Source organism: Phoenix dactylifera, unplaced genomic scaffold (genome assembly GCF_009389715.1).
Source record: "Phoenix dactylifera cultivar Barhee BC4 unplaced genomic scaffold, palm_55x_up_171113_PBpolish2nd_filt_p 001013F, whole genome shotgun sequence".
Taxonomy (NCBI): Eukaryota; Viridiplantae; Streptophyta; class Magnoliopsida; order Arecales; family Arecaceae; genus Phoenix; species Phoenix dactylifera.
Genome location: NW_024068367.1, coordinates 64,727 through 84,683, shown reverse-complemented (window position 1 = coordinate 84,683; position 19,957 = coordinate 64,727). Strand labels below are relative to the sequence as shown.

General features: G+C 49.0%; 1 protein-coding gene across 1 annotated transcript in view; it reads left to right on the top strand.

Moving 5' to 3' along the window:
• The first annotated feature begins 525 nt into the window (after positions 1 to 525).
• LOC103717721 (arabinosyltransferase XEG113) overlaps positions 526 to 19,957 on the top strand; it is a 31,638-nt gene continuing 12,206 nt past the window's right edge. Inside the window, 8 exon segments of the mRNA XM_039121218.1 lie at positions 526 to 847; positions 972 to 986; positions 1,112 to 1,411; positions 1,535 to 1,591; positions 1,594 to 1,739; positions 2,266 to 2,371; positions 16,577 to 16,833; positions 17,054 to 17,189. Of these exon segments, the coding sequence (XP_038977146.1) occupies positions 664 to 847; positions 972 to 986; positions 1,112 to 1,411; positions 1,535 to 1,591; positions 1,594 to 1,739; positions 2,266 to 2,371; positions 16,577 to 16,833; positions 17,054 to 17,189 (1,201 nt within the window). The 5' untranslated portion in view covers positions 526 to 663.

The window sequence follows — 19,957 nt, the reverse complement described above, 5'->3', positions numbered from 1 at the left end:
TTCAATTGTCTTGTTTCACATTTTGGATATTTTATTTTAGTATCCAATTTATGTATAATTTTATCACAAAAATATTCAATTTATGTCATTTCATTTCTTATATATATTTTTGCTTTTTTAATATTGTCATATTTCTATTTTATCATTTTAATTATTTTGTCATAGTTATGCACTTGTGGGATATATGTTTTTTCCAGAGTTTTTTTTGCTTATTTTACTTTAAATTTTGTTTTATTTAATTTCCTTATTTATCAATATCTTATTAATATTTTTTTGGCTTGTCTTTTCTTCTTCTTTTTATATAAATTTTCATGCAATTAACATTTTCTTATTTTATTTTATAATAATTTATACTTTCATATTTATTATATTTATTGTGTTTTATTAAATATGTATTGAATGCTAGTAGATATCATAAGATTTAGTTACATTACTACTTTATTTTGAGATGAACTAAAGAAGTTCCATTTTATAGCTAGCGGACCCTTTGGTGATCCGATGTACCTGAAAGAGTCAGCAGGAGCCTGGATAGAAAGTCTCTGACCCGACCCGTGACCACGAGGGATCTCCTATCAGCCACGCTCCGTCGTGCCCGTTATAGAAAAAGGGTCTTCGAGAAGTTGGAACGAGGGCGATGACGAGGAGCAGGAATTAGGGCTGGGGATGGCGTCGTGCAATCCGTTCCCGGAAGGGAAGCCCCTGTTCCTTGTGATCTACGCCACCGTCGTCGCCGGCATCGTCTTCTCAACCCTCTTTATCCTCTCCACCGTCTATTCCCCCGCCACCGACGCGAACCCCCTTTCCTTCCTCCATTTCTCCTCCTCCGCGGCGCCTCCTCGTCTACCGGGTAAAAAAGGCTTCCCCTTTTCCTCTTTATTTACTTAAAGAGTGGATGGAACGTTACCTCATAATTTTATGGCGGACACTTAATCACTGTATGTAAATAAATATGATTACGACAAATGTTGCAGTGCCAATCTATATCGGTGAGTTGTGCTCTTGCTAAATTCCCCTCGACTGCGTTTTGTGGGAGCTGTTTTCTGCAACGAATTTTTTGGCCCGGGGTGCTCTCGATTTGCTCACATTTAATTGATGTATTTTCGCTTTTTAGATAGAGACTTTACCAGGAAGGGAAATGGTTTGTCCGAGTCCGAAGCAAGTCGGAACGCAACTGCAAATATTCCTCCTCCCACAGCGAAACCTCGAAACATGTTCACCAGAGGTATATGGGATGCCCCTGTTGGTACCAAAATGCCAGATTTGAAGTCATTTCGGCTTACAAAGGAGATGGTGGAGCATCGGGCAAGAGATAATGTCATAATCGTGACCTTTGGGAACTATGCATACATGGACTTTATCTTGACCTGGGTCAAGCACCTGACAGATCTTAATGTTTATAACCTTCTTGTTGGTAATTCCCATAATTCCGTAGAATTTATGCAACCTATTACCAAAGCCATCCTTCCTTGATCTAATCTGAGCTAGATCAATTTATTCTTTAATTGCTTGATGAAGTTTAGTGTTGTTGGTGCAGGGGCAATGGACTCAAAAATCCTGGAGGCTTTGTATTGGAAAGGTATTCCTGTTTTTGACATGGAAGTAATATGGACACGGCGAATGCTGGATGGGGGTCCCCCAAATTTCATAAAATGGGAAGAGAAAAAGTCTTTTTGATTAATGCTCTCCTGCGTTTCGACAATGAGGTGCTAATGTGTGATACTGACATGGTTTGGTTAAAGGTATACATATTATTTTGCAATATATGGCTTATTTCGCTTTAGTTTTATCTTTCTAATGTGTCTTAGCATATTATCCTCAGTCCATTTTGTAATTGCAGAGGTAGTTAACATGACAAATTAGAATAAAATGTTACAAAATTAGAGGGCATAAAAAACCTTGAAATCCTTGCACTGCCGATCAGCTAACCAAGATTTCTGAGAGGTCACTTACTTTTCAATTTGACATTTTACAATTTTATTTGAAGGAGATGAGTAATTTATTAGTTATCAATTCAGCCTAATAAGGGAGATTAGCAGAGCCGAACCTGATACTGCACATTCTGTTTCACTAGAGAACCATTGTCACTAAAATAATCATGAGTCTAGTCTGTACCATTTAGTATCTTTCATTATAGTGACCAACCTGGTGGCCTTGAAGGCTCTGCCTGCAATGTTCTTGAATTATTTTAATAATTTCAGCACTTTATAACAAAGCCTTTTCCCTTTACTGAATGCAGTTTCCTTTTGTATTTTGTGTGAAAAACAGAATCCACTTCCATATCTTGCTCGTTTTCCTGAAGCAGATGTTTTGACCTCAAGTGATCAAGTTATACCGACAGTAACTGACGACAGTCTGGAAGTCTGGCAGCAAGGTAATACCTTGCCAAAATTTGCAAATTCTTATGACACTTTTTTCCATCTCCTTTTGTTTCTCTAGACAATAGAATATATCTCTGTCTCTGCTTGGACCTAACTTCAAACACCGTCTTTTAAATTGTCAATACTATATTGCAATCTTACATGTGTTGAATTTTAAAGCTAATTTACTGGATTGTATTGTTTTAAGCTCAGCATAATATATAAAATATTGTGATTTATCTCACTGGACTTCTAAAAACAAGACAACCCTTTAAATTATCATTTGTACTTAATGTCGTGTAAAACTTATTAGATTTAATCCAATCCAGCCAAAGATTGAGTTTGGGTTGAAGTTTTTGAGGCGGATCGATTTTGAGTTTGGGTGGTTAGGTTGATTCTTAGATTCGATATTATTCATGAGCTAGGATATTTATGATGGTCCAGTTTAGGTCTGGGAGTTAAGGAACACATCCAAGTGAAGTTAAAATGGAAAATAATTGGAGTCTTATATTGAATTTGTTTAGATGTCCTTTTTTGTGATGCAACCTTGTGTTAAGCAAAGATATGGATTAAGAGATTAGCTTAAGTAGTTTAAGGTTCTCGTAAGGATTCAAGTCCCGAGATATTAGGATGGGGCATCATCCTGAGTGTTGGGAATAGGACCAAAATGGAACAAGAATCCATTGTCCCAGTGGTCGGAAGTGGCGCATCCCATTCCATGGAAAGGCTAGGATTTCCTGATCCCACAGGATTTGAATCCTTGTTCTCTAAGCCTTGTAGGTAATTTTGTAGAAATATTCATGTTCTCAAAGGAGATGGATTGTTGAGAATCCATAGGAACAAACGAGACAATGTGGTTGAGCTTAGTTGGTGGGATAGGAATTGACTTTCTTTAAATGATGACAAATAGCGGAAAAGAGGAGAGAGCAGAACAGGTCCCTTGAGTGATGGGCATGAGTTATAGTTTGGCTTTAATTTCTTTTTGAATATGAGTAGTTGGTTGGTGTTCAACTATAGTTGCATGAAGTGGGGGGTAGAAATTGGAGTGGAACCAACTGTGAAGTGGAAAACAAGAATTTAGATAGTCATAGATGAGCATCACCACCTAAGAGTAATTAATTTTTAATATTGTTCTTCCTTTTCTTCGTTACTATCATGTCACTGTTGTTGTTATTGGTTGAAATGGTACTAAATATGAAGAACTTATAAAATTTACCTTTGACAAAAGATGGACCATGCGCAATAAAGTAATATTGAGTTCCATTAGCAAGTTCTAATTTTGTTGGCTTACTGAAGAAGTAGTTAGGGACATTACTTGGTGTAAAAGGCTTGAGCTGACAAGCGCAACGACATGGGTCAAGTCTTGGGGCAGCCACTTTGTACAAAAAGATGCCAAACATTAGGTCTATCCCCAGTTTTGCCCCTCCCAAGTCCTTGGATTGCTGGGACCATAACTGGGTAATTGCCTTTTTTTACTAATGAAGTAGCTAGTGTACATACAAGTGAAGCTGAAGAAGTTTGGAAACGAGAGATAGAAAGGATTTTGAAGCAGATTAAGGGCCCACGAAGTTTAGTGCAGGCAAATTTTATAAGATTTTCATGTTATCGTTATCTATTTTTAAATATACATCTTTTTAGTTATTATTTTCTTTCTTTTTTGTTTTTGTGGGGTGGGCAAGTACATGAGGAGATGTTTATGATTGTGAACCAGGAATATAAGCTACAATCTTTTTATTCAATATTTGGTAAGGGGTAAAAAGATTAACCTAGATTGGAAGGTGGTCGTTGCAAGTCCAAAGAGGTCGAGATTCTTAGATAGAGATTTGAGAGAATGTAATATTTAGCATGTCGAGAATTCTTAGTGTTGGGGGGAAAACTCAAGTCATGCCAGCCAAAGCGCTCACTAAGGAGCGCGACCAGAAAGGCGCTCGACCAAAGAGCGCCGACCAGGAAGGCGCTCGACCAAAGACGCCGACCTGAAAAGCGCCCGACCAAAGAGCGCCGACCTGAAAAGCGCCCGACCTCACAACGAGACACCCCGCTAAGCAACCGGCTCGGCTCGGCACGGGCCAAAAATCCAACCCCCGCCTATCCTCTAGGAGGATCTGACAACTAAATACCACGACTCCACCGTACTCTGTACCATCCTCAAGCCATTTAAGGCACATGACCTCTGCAGGCCTTCGGCACGCCCTACTCAATTAATGCGTGTGACCCCCTGCGGGGGCCTCCGATGCACTCAAACCATTAATGAACACGGCTCAAGATGATCTCCGGATGCACTGGAAGCCATCAAAGCGTATGGCTCTTCCCTGATCACCGCGTTCACTCAGTAATTCAATGCCAACTTGCCATCTACGAACCCCAGGGCCCACCCACGGCCGGCAGGTTCAACCACTCCCAACAGGTCGATCAACCATCGACAGTTTTCGCTGACTGCCGGTCTGATCCGGTTTATTCTCCACACGCCATTAATCGAGCGTTGATCCGTGCCCCAATTATTCACGAAAAAGACAATTTACCCTGTCACCTTCAGGTAACATATATCCTTCGTTAAAGGAAACTTGGGGGAAAGAAAAGGGGACTGGACACATCACAGGAACAAAACATTTCTCCTTTTTACTCCACTCATATACCTAGCCCCCAGTCTGACTGTAAGCCTTCGGAAGGCCGGCGCCCGGAGTTCCGGCCCACCGGTTTCTTGCAGGATTCTCGCAGCGAGGACGCCACCTAGCCCGACGCCGCCGCCACCCACTGTTCCAGCAGCGGAGCTCCTCCCTTCTCGGCTCGCGGTCGCCCCCGGGTCCAATTTCCAGCAACAGTTGGCGCTAGAGGAAGGGCCCGAGTTGCGGCCATGAAACTGAGAAGTAAGGGGGCTTCCAATGCCTCTCGACGTCCTCCACCCAGTCCTGGACACTCTGTCCAGAACTCGCCGCCTCCGGCCGAGTCAACTCCTCAAGTTCGGCCGGAGCAGTTCGATGCCCTGGTGCAACAGATGCAGGCCTTGGCCACCGCTGTCCAAGGTTGCAACCCAGGGGCATCCCGCCGGCACCGCTCCCTCCGGCCCCAGTTCAACCGGTGCCTCCTACAAGCGGACTCCCCCTTCGAGGTCAGGACTCTTAAGTCCAGGCCTTCCTCTGGAGAGAACATCCAGTTAGAGGCCCCGGTGGCTGGCCACAACCCTCGGAGGTGAGTCAGTTCCAGGGCAACCTGCACCGGAGCGGACCGCTGCGGCGATCCCCCAGAATGATGAGCTCGACAAGAAGGTCGAGAAGCTGGAGCGCCAGATTCAGGCACTCCACGGAAGGAAATCGGGACGTGACGGTGACTTCGAGTTCACCACGAGGTCCCCCTTCTTCCAGCAGATTGAAGACGAGCCAGTCCCGCCACGGTTCAAGATGCCCCAGGTGGAGCCTTACAACGGCAGGACCGACCCCTGACCACTGAAAGTTATCGGGCCTTAATGGCCCTACAAGGAGCCTCGGAAGCCATGCTGTGCAAAGTTTTCCAGCGACGCTCCGAGGACCAGCCCGGCTTTGGTTTACCGGGTTGAAGCCGAGTACTGTTTCCTCCTTCGAGCAGCTCGGCAGACAGTTCGCCAGCAATTTTGCCGCCAGCCAGCCCCAGCGGCGGACATCGGACTCCCTCCTTGATATAAAACAAAAGGAGGGAGAGTCCCTCAGGGAGTACTTGGACCGATTTACCGCCGCGAACCTGGGAAGTCCGAGAGCTTGACCAGTCAATTGCCATGTCGGCACTAAAGACTGGAGCCCGGTCTTACAGGTTCCTCTTCTCCATCGAGAAGAATTTCCCTGCAGACCTCACTGAAATGCTTGTTCGGGCGCGGAAGTATGCGAAGGCGAGGAAGCCGTGGCCGTTAGGCGGAGCGGGGCCGAGCAGACTTCCAAGAAACAGAAAAGACGCCGCGAGGAGCGTGGCCAGCCCAGAAGCCCGTCCCCGCACCGAGCCAAAAATCCGCCCCGTCTGAAGAGTCCACCCCGATTACGGGGACCGCCTCAGCAGAGGTCACCACTCCGTCCGAGGTTTCCACCACGGGCCCGTGCACCGAAGGGAGGTATGAAAACTACACTCCCTTACTGCTCATCGGGCCGAAATCCTCATGGAGATTGAGGGTCGGGATTATTTCCGGCCCCCACCCCGAAACCGAGATTCCGGAGCCCGGCGTGATCCCCGAAGTACTGCCGTTTCCATCGGGATCATGGCCATGATACTGAGGACTGCTACCAGCTCCGGAACGAGATCGAAGCGCTCATCCGCCGAGGGGTGCTCGATCGATTTGTGCGAGGCCGGCGTGAAGAAAAGAGGCCAGCGGAGGGAGCCGCACAGCTGAAGGTTCAAACGCCAACAGGCCCATCGCCGCACCATCAACACCATCCGAGGCGGGGCCTCGGTTGGAGAAGCTTCAGGGGAAGGAACCTCCTCGAAGCGCCTACGCGCCTCGGAAGCCATCTCGTTCTCAGATGATGATTTGGAGGGAGTCGAAACTCCCACGATGATGCTGTGGTCATCTCTATGGTTATGAATAGATTTGATGTAAAACGCATCTTAATTGATAATGGAAGCTCGGCGAACGTTTTGTATTTTGATGCCTATTGTAAAATGGGGATGACAGAAGAGCAACTACGGAGGATGAATGCTCCGTTGGTCGGATTTACTGGGGATTCGGTCCCAGTAGAGGGCGAGGTCGACCTCCTGGTCACGGTCGGGCTCGCCCCCGGGAAAGTACCGTGAGAATGAGCTTCCTTGTGATACGCCTGCCCTCGGCTTATAATGCCATCCTTGGAAGACCAGATCTCAACGCCCTCCGAGCAGTGGTCTCACTCGCCACCTGCTCATGCGGATTTCCCGCCAGCCAAGGAGTTGGCGAAGTTCGTGGGGACCAGGCGGTAGCAAGACGATGCTACATGGCGACCCATGAGGCGAAGCGACCGGCCGAGTGCCGGTCCAGCAACCGACCAGCCTTCAGCTAAAACCCTGGAGGCAGGGTCGGCCCTCAGAAGAATCGTGTAGAGCCCGGTGAGTTACTAATTCAAGTTCTTTGCGCGAAAACTTTCCCGAGCTAACCGTGCAGGTCGGCTCCGGCCTCAATGATCGCGAAAGGGATCGCCTCGTCAACTTCTTGCGGAACAACATGGATGTCTTCGCATGGTCGCCCGCGGATATGCCGGGGATAGATCCAGAGGTCATGGTCCACCAGCTCCAAGTAAGCCAACCTGCAAGCCGTGCGACAAAAGAAGCGAGGCGCCGCTCCTGAACGACAACGAGCAGCAGCCGAGGAGGTTGGAAACTTCTCGAGGCTGGCTTCATTCGGGAGATATCTACCCAGAGTGGCTCGCCAACGTGGTCTCGTCAAAAAAGCTAGCGGAAAATGGCGCATGTGCGTCGACTACACCGACTTGAATAAAGCCTGCCCAAAGACATCTTCCCACTCTCAGCATCGACCAGCTCGTGGACTCCACTCGGGGCACGAGCTGTTGGCATTCATGGACGCCTTCTCCGGATATAACCAGATCCGTATGGCGCCAGAAGATGAAGAAAAGACGGCCTTCATCACCGACGGGGGTACCTACTGCTACAAAGTAATGCCATTCGGCTTAAAGAATGCCGGAGCAACTTATCAGAGGCTGGTCAGCCGGATCTTCAAAGACCAAATAGGCCGAAACATGGAGGTCTATGTTGATGACATGCTGGTGAAAAGCAAGGTGGCGCAAGACCATGTGACCGACCTTGATGAAGCATTCTCCACACTCCGAAGGTACCAAATGAAGCTCAACCCAGCCAAATGTGCGTTCGGAGTCACCTCGGGCAAATTCCTTGGCTTCATCATTACACAGCGGGGAATCGAGGCCAATCCTGAAAAGATCCGAGCGCTCCAGGAGATGACGCCTCCGAGGACAGTCAAGGAGGTACAACGGCTTACGGGCCGAGTTGCAGCTCTCGGGAGATTCATCTCCCGCTCGGCCGAGCGCTGCCTTCCATTTTTTGCGACTCTTAAGAAGCCAAAAAACTTCCTATGGTCGGCCGAGTGCCAGCAATCTTTTGAAGAGCTCAAGCACCTTCTTGCTTCCCCTCCCCTGCTCACAAAGCCTCAACAGGGTGAACTCCTCTACCTTTATTTAGCTGTTTCCCCTGTAGCAGTGAGCTCGGTCCTGGTCCGGGAGGAGGGCAAGCTCCAAAAACCAGTATATTACACCAGCCGGGTCTTGAGGGATGCTGAGACCCGATACTCCAAGCTGGAGAAGACTGTTTATGCCTTGGTCATCTCAGCTCGGAGGCTCCGACCTTATTTCCAAGCCCACACAATGGCCGTGCTGACCGACCAGCCAGTAAAGCAGATCCTGCAAAGATCAGACCGCGCGGCCGGATTACTAAGTGGGCCGTCGAGCTCGGAGAATTTGACCTCGAGTACCGACCCAGACCGGCGATCAAAGCGCAAGCACTCGCCGACTTCATAGTCGAGTGCACCATACCGGACGAGGCCGAGCCCAACCTGAGCCTACGCCAACAGAGCAGACCCCGAGTTTGGCATGGACTTTGCATGTCGATGGCTCTTCAAACTCGGGGGGTAGCGGAGCGGGTCTCATCCTCACCAGCCCGGAAGGGGTGGTTGCCGAACAAGCCTTACGCCTCGAGTTTCCTGCTTCCAACAACATGGCGGAATACGAAGCACTCGTCGCCGGGCTCAAGTTAGCCAGAGAGCTAGGAGTGAAGGACCTGAAGGCCTTCAGCGATTCTCAGCTCGTCGTCAACCAAATCCTGGGTGACTTCGAAGCCAGAGACCCCACAATGCAGGAATATCTTCGGAAGGTACGGATCTACCTCGACCTTGAATTCTTTCCACATCCAACATGTTGCCAGGTCAGAGAACTTAGGGCCGACCAGCTGTCAAAGCTGGCGTCCTCTCGCATGAGCGAGCTCCCCAAAACGGCGGCACTGGAGTATCTCCAAAAACCCAGTACGGAGGAGCCCGAGCAGGCCCTTTGCATTGAGTTCGAGCCAAGCTGGATGGACGAGCTCATCAGCTATCTGCAAGACGAAGTCCTCCCCAGTGATGAACGTGAGGCTCGCCGAGTAAAGCGTTCCGCCACCTGGTACATATTGCACGAGGGAAAGCTTTATCGGAGATCTTTCACCTCTCCCCTCCTCAGATGTCTCCGCCCGACAGAGGCTGACTATGCAATGCGTGAAGTCCATGAAGGGATTTGTGGAAATCATCTGGGAGGACGAGCATTGGCCCATAAGATTTTGCGCCAAGGATACTATGGCCGACACTCCAGAAAGGATGCTTGGACTTCGTCCGAAGATGCGACCGATGCCAGAGAAACGCCAATGTCCAACGCCGACCCTCGGCTCCGTTAACTTCCATCAGCTCCCCTTGGCCTTTTGCCCAGTGGGGAATTGACATTCTGGGACCATTCCTCTGGCTACCGGGCAAAGAAAATTCCTGTCGTCTCCATCGACTATTTTACCAAGTGGGTGGAAGCCGAGCCACTCGCCCGGATCACCGAGCAGAAGATGCGGGATTTTGTCTGGAAGTCAATAATCTGCAGATTTGGGCTCCCCCGCATCCTCATATCAGACAACGGCCGCCAGTTCGACAACCTCCGCTTTAGAGAATTCTGCTCCGAGCTCGGCATCGACCACCGCTTCACCTCGGTCGCGCACCCTCAGACGAACGGAGAAACCGAGGTAACAAATCGTACTATTTTGCAGGGGCTCAAAGCCAGGCTCGACAAATCCAAAGGACAGTGGGTCGAAGACCTATACAATGTCCTGTGGGCTTACCGGACCACATTCCGTGTCCCCACCGGCGAGACTCCCTTCAATTTAACATATGGAACGGAAGCTGTCATCCCGTTGGAGATTGGACTCCCTTCTCCGAGGGTAGAACACATGATGCCAGCTCCAACTCCTCACAGCTCAGGAACAACCTGACCTGATCGAGGAAACAAGGGAGGCCGCCCGAGTTCGCATGGCGAGGTACCAGCAAAAGACAGCACAGTACTAAACGCCAGGGTCAAAGTTAAATCCTTCAAAGCAGGGGACCTCGTCCTCAGAAGAGCCGAGGCCTCCCGACCAACTGAGCAAGGAAACTGGCCCCAAATTGGGAAGGACCTTACGAGTCACACGCATCCGGCGGCCCGAACTTACAAGCTGGAGTCTCTCGATGGGACTCCCATTCCACGAAGCTGGAGTTCTGAAAATCTCCGCGTGTACTACCAGTAGAACCCCGAGAGGTTCCCATTCTTTAATCATAAATTTCATTTATAACGGGCTCATGTGCACTTGTTCGAATCACCAATTCTCCTAATAATGTCTCATGGTACCAGACTCGCCGGCTCGTCAATTAGCATAAAGCGGAGCCGGATGCCTTGACGAAATCTTGGAGCGTCAGACATCGAGCTCGGCTCGATCTCCATCGACATCGAGCTCGGCTCGATCCACGAACATCGAGCTCGGCTCGATCTCCTACTCGACCACGGTCGGATGTCCCGATACTTTCGGGATGACGGAGTACCTACGTGGTCTCCCTGAAATTGTGAGTTAGATGCGGTCCACAAATCGAGCTCGGCTCGATCTCCATCGAGCATCGAGCTCGGCTCGATCTCCATCGAGCTCGAGCTCGGCCGATCTCCATCGAGCATCGAGCTCGGCTCGATCTCTACCTCGACCACGGTCGGGATGCCCGATACTTCGGGTGACGGAGTACCTACGTGGTCTCCCTGAAGATGTTCGTGAGTTCGAGATGCGGTCTCCACCAAACATCGAGCTCGGCTCGATCTCCATCGAACATCGAGCTCGGCTCGATCTCCATCAAGCATCGAGCTCGGCTCGATCTCCATCAAGCATCGAGCTCGGCTCGATCTCCTACCTCGACCACGGTCGGGATGCCCGATACTTCGGATGACGGAAGTACCTACGTGGTCTCCCTGAAGATGTTCGTGAGTTCGTGAATTCGAGATGCGGTCTCCACCAAAATCGAGCTCGGCTCGATCTCCATCGAACATCGAGCTCGGCTCGATCTCCTGCTCGTGATCAGCGAAACGTTCGTGATTGGCGACAAACATCTTTAACGACAACTGGATTCTTCTATTATGCCAGCATCCCCAAAGAACGGACTCCGAGCAGAAGAGCGTCCTCAAAATCGCCAGGCAAAGTTCACAGCCTCGGCGTAAGACGCTCATGGTACCAGGTACCCTTCGATTAATGTCTTTACATTATTTCATTTATTTCATTCCTGGTTAATTAATTACCTGAATGAAACCCTGACCAGCGTCGAGGTACCAGGTCGGGCCAATTATTGCTCGGCCTCACCCGTCCACATGCACCGTTCGATAGCGAGCTATAGCCTAGTTTATACCGGCAGCTCGATGAATCCTCATCCCGAGCTTCGGGACATCCGCCTCGACAACCTAAGGTCCGAGTTTGAAGTCCGACTAAAGTTCGAGTTTAGTGACCTTTGGTCCTGGGGCTCGGCCGAATTCTGAGCTAAGCTCGAAAAGGCTTGCCGAGCCTAAGCGTATCCTAGACATAAGCATCGCGATATCACCGGTCGAAGGTCCGAGCAGCGAAAATTCATACCTAAGCTCGGACTAGACAAATGTGCCAAACTTGGACGCAGGTCTAACTACACAATGGACGAAATTGGGGCCGCAGAGCCCAAGTCCTTGGAGCCTAAAGCGGATCCAAGTGAAGAAACTTAGGTCTACCGAAAATCGAAACACAACCAATTGCAAGTTACAAAAAATATATATATATATATATTCATTAAAGGAGCCCGTAGGCTAAGGACAAAGCTCGGGCTCGGCCTTAACAGTATGGAGGCCATTCCGATTACAAAAAGAAAAACGGAAAACTAAGGCTCAGCCCTGCTGTCCTCGGCGACTTCAGGAACGACTGGCTCCTCGGCGATCGAGGCTTCTACCTCAGTAGCCTCGGCAACCTCAGGAGCAGCCTCGGGAGCCGCTCGGCGACCTCGGGAGCAGCCTCGCCCGCCTCGGCCGGGCCTCCTGGTCAGCCCTGTCAGATGCCGAAGCTTCCGCCTCCGCTCTGACTCTTCGACCCCTGCTCCTGGTTGAAGCAGGTTCAGGTCGAAGTTCGGAAGAAGTCGCCGCAGTTGGTTGCGGAAGTCCTTGAAGCCCTGGATAAGCCCGTTCACGCCTTCCTCCTCTAAAAGGTCGCGGAACTCTCCCGACTCCCGTTCACGCCTTCCTCCTCTAAAAGGTCGCGGGAACTCTCGCCGGGACTTCACGGAAGAGTTTTAACGGCTTCCTGGGCCTGCTCCCGAGCCTCCTGGTCCCGAGCCTCGTGGTTAGGCGGCCTTCCGCTCCAATTTTTTATTTCCTGTTCGAAGCTCCTGGGGTTTTGAGGTGAGGCGTTCCCCACCTCCTGGCGTCGCGGATGATGGCAAGCGCTGACTCCGGCCTCCGCCAGACGAGCCTCCGCGACGCGCCACTTCAGATCTGGCAAGTGTTGGTGCGGCGACCCTTCTCTCTTCAAGCTCGGCGGTCAGAGCCCGAATTTCGTCCTCGGCCGCCCCCACTCTCGCCTGGAGCGCATGGCGCTGGTCGGCCTCGGACGCCAGGCACCTCGCCTCGACCTCCTCGTGCCCCGCTGTGCCTTCGGGCTCGCTCCGATAATCTTGGGATAATATGCATCAGCGTCTCCGTCTCGTGCAGATGCTGTAAAAGAGAGACGTGAGAAACGAACTTTAAAATTAAAACTTGCACAAATTGAAGTTGCACAAATGAAAAGATCAACTTACCCGGACGGCAGAGCAGAGGGCAGAGTCCATGAAGGCGCCATAATTCATGGACCGGATCTTGGCCTGGGTCGGGCCGGGAGCAGCGCGACTCGAAGAACCTCGGCGCTACCTGGGGGTTATCGAGGGTCGAGTCGCCCTCGAAAAACTGCCCACACGGGAGCGTAAGGCACCCGCTCCCGGGGGCCCGACGAGCCCGAAACGCCGGCCTCGGCTGGCCTGGCGGAGCCGACCCCATAGCTCCTTGACTGTTCCCCGGCTCGGGACTGGGGGAATTGGGGTCGGACAGGCGGCCGATCTGACTGCCGCAAAAGCTGGGGGCGGGGCGGCACGAGCGGAGCGCCAAACCCGCCGACTCCTCCCTCCCTGGTCGGCGATCGGGGCTTCCTGCCCGACCAGGAATCTGCGAAATCGGCGCCGGGCACGGGAACGCCGACCGTAGCTCCACCAGAGCTCGCGCCCCTGGAACCTGCGCCCTCCCTCCGACCAGCCTCGGAGTGTGCGGTGCGAGGAGCGCCCGTCTCGACCGCCGTGGTCGCCGAGATCTTTGCTTTCTTCTTCGGCTCGGTCGGCTCCCCCGAGAGCTCGGCCGCCCTCTTTTGGAATCGGGCGTACAAGACCTCGCTCTTGGTCACCATTTTTGCGGATATCTGCAAGGGCGAGCAGGATTAGAACACAGAATAATAGCAGAATAAAAAATGACTTTCTACTGTTACCCTTATCCTGAGGACGCGCCGAGCTCAGGCCAACATTCACTAGAGCGTCCTCACTTTATGAGGCCGCTCAGTAGAATACCGTCCCCGAGCTGCGAACGGTGTCGAGGATCCCCTGCTCGCGCGTAGAAAGCTTGGGGACTTTATTGACGGACCTGAGTCGGGCCGGCCCCCACCTAGGGTCAAACCCCCATGTCCGTTCAGAGCCCAGAAAGAAGAATTTCTTCTTCCACTCGTGGAATGGACGAAGGAGCGCCCTGGAAGAGTGGCCGACCCGTCCGAAGGGCAATGTAGAGCCACTCTCCGTCTCCCGGGTTCGACTTCAACACGAAGAGTCGCCGGAAAACGTTTACAGAAGTCGGAATCCCGTACGCCAAACACAGCGACAGGAAACCGACTACTGTCCTCCAGGCATTCGGAGCGAGTTGCACCGGGACCAACTGGTACTCCGTAAGCAACTCGTTCACGAACCCGTGAAGAGGAAATCGTAGGCCGGCCAGAGTGCCTCCAGGTACACTCCGATCCGGCCTACCGGGGGATTCGTTACCCGATCCCCCAACCCGGCGGGCTCCAGACGGAACCCTCACTGAGGAAAGAACCATTCCTCGGCCATCTCGACCTCCAGTTCACTCATGGTGGACTCGACATCACTCGGACCGGGATCCATTAGGGAAGAAGAAAGAAGGGTTCTGAGAGGATAGGGACCTGTGAAGGATGCCGGAGATAAGAAGCTTCAGACTGAGAAAAGCTGGAGGAAGGAGGACAATAAGAAAGTAGCAGGAGGCCAGGTGAGGATTTATTATAGATCCCTCCAACGGCCCAGATCAGCCGTGAAAAAATGCTGCTCCCCATTCAGATCACGACGCGTGTTGGCCCGAAAAACGGAGCACCACATTTAATTCGGGCTGACGCTTCGAACACAGAAGCGCCTCGTCGGATCGTGCGGCCCTATCATGAGCCCACGACGCGAGGACGCTTCGGAGAAGGCACCCTAATAATGAGACGTTTCGGGAAAGAAGAGACGCCGCCCATTAAAAGCACCTCGAAGCGCGCGATAATTCGAAACACGCGATAATTCGAAATTTCCTTAACTCCTAATGGCCCGACTAAAACTACTTCCCGCGCTCAAGCTGGTGGCCAGCTGGAACTCGAAAGTCGGGGGGTAGTGTTGGGGGAAAACCCAAGTCATGCCAGCTCAAAAGCGCTCAACTAAGGAGCGCCGACCAGAAAGGCGCTCGGACCAAAGAGCGCCGACCAGGAAGGCGCTCGACCAAAGAGCGCCGACCAGGAAGGCGCCCGACCTCACAACGAGACACCCCGCTAAGCAACCGGCTCGGCTCGGCACCCGTGCCAAGCCCGTGCCTTAGCCAAATATCCAACCCCCGCCTAATCCTCTAGAGGATCTGACAACTAAATACACGACTCCACCGTACTCTGTTACCATCCTCAAGCCATTAAGGCACATGACCTCCGCAGGCCTTCGGCACGCTCTATCATTAATGCGTGTGACCCCTGCGGGCCTCCGATGCACTCAACCATTAAATGAACACGGCTCAAGATGATCTCCGGATCACTGGACCATCAAAGCGTATGGCTCTCCCTGATCACCGGTTCACTCAGCAATCAATGCACTTGCCATCTACGAACCCCAGGCCCACCACGACCGGCGGTTTCAACCACTCCAACAGGTCCGATCAACCATGACAGTTCGCTGACTCCGGGTCTGATCCGGTCTTATTCTCCACAACGCCATTAATGAGCATGATCGTGCCCAATTATCACGAAAAAGACAATTTACCCTGTCACCTCTCAGGTAACATAATATCCTTCTATAAAAGGAAACCTGGGGGGAAAGAAAAGGGGACGGACACACACAGGAACAAACATTCTCCTCTTTTACTCCACTCATATACTAGCCCCCTCTGACTTAAGCTTCGGAGGGCCGGCGCCGGAGATTCCGGCCATCGGCTTTCTTGCAGGATTCTCCAGGAGGACGCCACCAGCCGACGCGCCGCCACCCACTGTTCCAGCAGCGGAGCTCCTCCCCTCTCGGCTCGCGGTCGCCCCCGGGTCCAATTTCCAGCAACACTTAGATAGGAGATTTGAGAGAATGTAATATTTAGCATGATAGGGAATATATTCTGCATGGGAGGAATAGTGAATTGTTTGAGGAGCATTATCATAATGGAAAGTGCAAAGATTGCAGAAATGTTTCTTAATAACCATGCAAGGCTGTGGCATAAGAAAAAAAGTAGGAGCTTGTATTATAAAGAATAGTGCAATCAACAAACTGCCTTTTTGTAACTTAAATGGGCTACATCTTCAACTCTCAATGGGTCTTTCCATATTTGGAAGCCGAGCAACACAGAACATGAATTCTAGATTGATGTAACTTGTTGCATGAATGAATTCAAGTTAAGCATTTCTTATATCTTTTATAGTGAATAATTTTTAGAATATTAATGATCAGTATTCTCTAACGACAATAAAAAAGCATGATCATGCTAGTCTACGATGGACAGAATTTCATTAAGTGTTTTTTGAGAGTATAATTTTATTAACTGCTTATGAAGTTATATGTATATGTCTTGGGTCTGATCATCCCTGTAGCTTTTCTTGTTTCAAAAATGTAGATCTTGGCATCTTATTTATATGTTTTAACAAATTTAACATTGAAATTTGAGTAATCATCTAATCAATCTTTGTTCTTTCATCATTGTCAGTAACTGGTGCCTATAATATTGGAATTTTTCACTGGCGTCCTACTGATCCTGCTAAAAAGCTGGCAAAAGAGTGGAGAGATCTGCTGGTAGCTGATGATAAGATATGGGACCAGAATGGCTTTAATGAGCTACTCCACAAAGTTTTAGGACCACCAGTTGAAGGAGAAAATGGGCTTGTATATGCTTTTGATGGGACCATCAAATTAGGAATCTTGCCAGCGAGTATATTCTGCAGTGGACACACATTCTTTGTCCAGGTAGTGCCATTTAATGTTTCTTTCAGCATTTAAAACTGCTACTTTCTCCCTTTCCGAGCATTGATCTTTATAACCATCATGGATGATAGACACATTTTTTTGTTCCATATTTCTTATCCATCCATCATTCCTTATGTTCTGTGCTTTAAGTATATGGGTATCAATAAATGTATTATTGATGAATTTTCTTGTGACCATGCTTGTTAAAAAAAAATGGCAGGCTATGTACCAGCAGCTCAGACTTGAACCCTATGCAGTGCACACTACTTTTCAGTATGCAGGTACTGCAGGAAAACGCCACAGATTACGTGAGGCCATGTTTTTCTATGACCAAAAGTCATATTATGATTCACCAGGTACTCTTTCTGTGTGTATCTAATTAAACCAGTTTTACATGCTGCATTTAAAAAATTCTTAGATTACTATTTTGCTCTCCAGTCACACTTTTTAATACATCTATTACAAATATTAAAATAATTATCATATATGCTATCATATGATTGATTAGGATGGCTAGACTATGTTCTGTACATCAAGGAAGGGGACTTTAGTGCAAGGTTCGCCGTACCGGTACCGGTCAAGGAAGGGGACTTTAGTGCAAGGTTTGCCGTACCGGTACCGGTCAGCGTACCGGTGGCGGCCCAAACCGGTACGTACTGGTTTCATACCGGTCCCATACTGGTTCTCCAACGATAAGCTACGGGTATCAGATTCCACATTGATTCGGTATCGGTCCCCAGCCGGGTACGGGCCGGTACGGACCGGTACGGCAGACCATGCTTTAGTGCCATTTTCTTTTTCCAGAAGATTCATGTGGATGTGTGATTTGCTAGAAATAATACTCGAGGAACTAGTGTTGGAGCAGACAGGTGTGGACCTAAGTGGACTTAAAAGGGGGCGGAGGGCATTCCAGCCCCCCACCCTGCAGATCCATGGAAACCTGATGCTATGAATAGGCAAAGAGAACTTTAACCATCTGACAACAACACCTAGACCCCTCCTCCATCCTACCTTTGGTTTCTCACTCAGTTTATTTGATTATTATTTCTTTTCTCTACTCTATTAAATATCAATTAGAACTTAAACCTAAACATAAACCACTCATAACTGGGTTGTGATATCATTTGATAACTCTCCCTTTTTTCAGATGCAAGAGTATTTTAGACTCTTTTTGTGGGGTTTCTTATTATTTAATTTAAAATCCCTAAAATCTTTCCATAACTTTTGAGATGTGAATTCCATGAGAGAGAAATCACTTGACCATAACTAGCACTTGAGAAACTATATCTCTCTATCTCTTTCTTCAATGTAGGCGGAAAGGCCTAACATTAGTTTCAGGGCTATCAAGTGGAGGACTAAAATAGCTAAGCAACAATGTAAACCACTAAGAAAAAATTAAACTAAACCTAAAAGTAAGAAAGCGGAAAATAAAATTAAAAAACTAAAAAGCTAGTTGAAACTAATAAACAAAACTACCTACGGATAACTAGTAGCTTACCACCTTGCTGCAAAGAGAGCTCCATAGCCGTCAAGGAGTCCAACTAAAGTGCCGTAGCATGCCATGACTAAGGACTCCACCAACTAGCCTCACCGCCAATCCCCGGAATCCACCACGGTTTGCATAGAATCCACCATGCCAAAAAATAGAGCAAACATGACTTAACATGCACTCAAGAGAAAACAAACTTCATCGATTTCATGAAAACAAGTGGTATATAGGGAGTATTTATAGGCTCTAGGACCCCTCACTAGTGATAGGATTGATTGGGTATCCTCAAAGTCAAAGAAAAACTTAAAAACTATGATGCAGATCGATTAGTACAATTAAACTCGCCTTAGGGATGCTTCTAGAAGAAATATCCATCTGGTGATGATGTAACTACCGCCGTGAATGGATGACAGTTAGTGTGCTGTCGGAAGGGGTGATACTCCTATCATCGGATTCACCACTTTTGGTGACCACTTTGGAATTGTCCTTTGATCTTTTAGATCAAAGGCAGCGGAACCATTCCGAACTGTCCGGTTTGGAATGTACTGAGCCGTACCGGCGACGATCCGAGCTGTACTGACAGTGGTTCGGGATAATTCTGGCTTCCGGATTGAGAAATTGGCAACTGAGGGGGAGAGGGACAAGGAAAAAAAGGAGAAGAGAGAGGGGGGAGGGAGAGAGAGGGAGAAGGTGGTGAAGAGTGAAAGAGGTGGATGAAGGGGTGGAGAGAGGCTTTTTGAAGCTCTCTCTCCTTTGCTTGCTGGAACAAGAGCGAAGCCTCTGTTTTGAAACGAAATAGGGGCTTCAATGCCTTTTACATGTTTTTTTTTTTTTGAATTTTTAAGTGAAGTCGGCAATGACTGCTCACTTCACTTATTATTTTCTTTTGATGAGGCCTCTTCCTTATTGTCACAATCTCGTTATCAAGGATGGCCCCGATTTCCTACCTTTTTTTTGCTTTGTCGATGTTGGGAGTTACAGCTCTCTATTTTCAGCCACGGTCTCCTGTCCTTCAAAATAGGATGCGAGGTCAATGACATTGAAAGTGGAGCTGAAGTAGAGATCTTTTGGTAGGTCCATGACGTAGACATTATCTCCCACCTAGTTGATGATGTCAAATGGCTTAAGATACTTAGGCTGCAACTTGCAGTGGGAACGACGAGTGCCATTTTGGTCTATTACGGATGGCACTTTGTCGCTAGGTTGAAGTGGATTTGTTGGCTCTTTAGGTTTGCTTTGTTTTGGGAATGCTTGTTACTCTTCAGGATCTTCTTCTTGTCTTCCTCATGGATTTGCTGGATATATTGTGAGAAAATCTGACCTCCTAAGTGAAGAACTATTGGATATTAGAATTGGGGCAAAATCTACTGGGTATCATAGTGTTTCCCTTGTCAACTTCTCAAACAGAAACCATCCTGTTGAGTGTTTGATGGTCTTTTATAACCAAACTTAGCTTGGGGAAGGATGGTGTCCTAGGTGGGTGAATTCTTCGCGACAAGACTTAGTAGGTTTTCCAAATTTCTGTTGACAACTTTTCTCTGTTAGTTAGTTTGGGGACGAAAGGCACAGAAAATTGGAGCTTATTGCCGAGCTTTGCCCCGCGTCCTCCAGAAGTGGCTGGTGAATTTGACATCA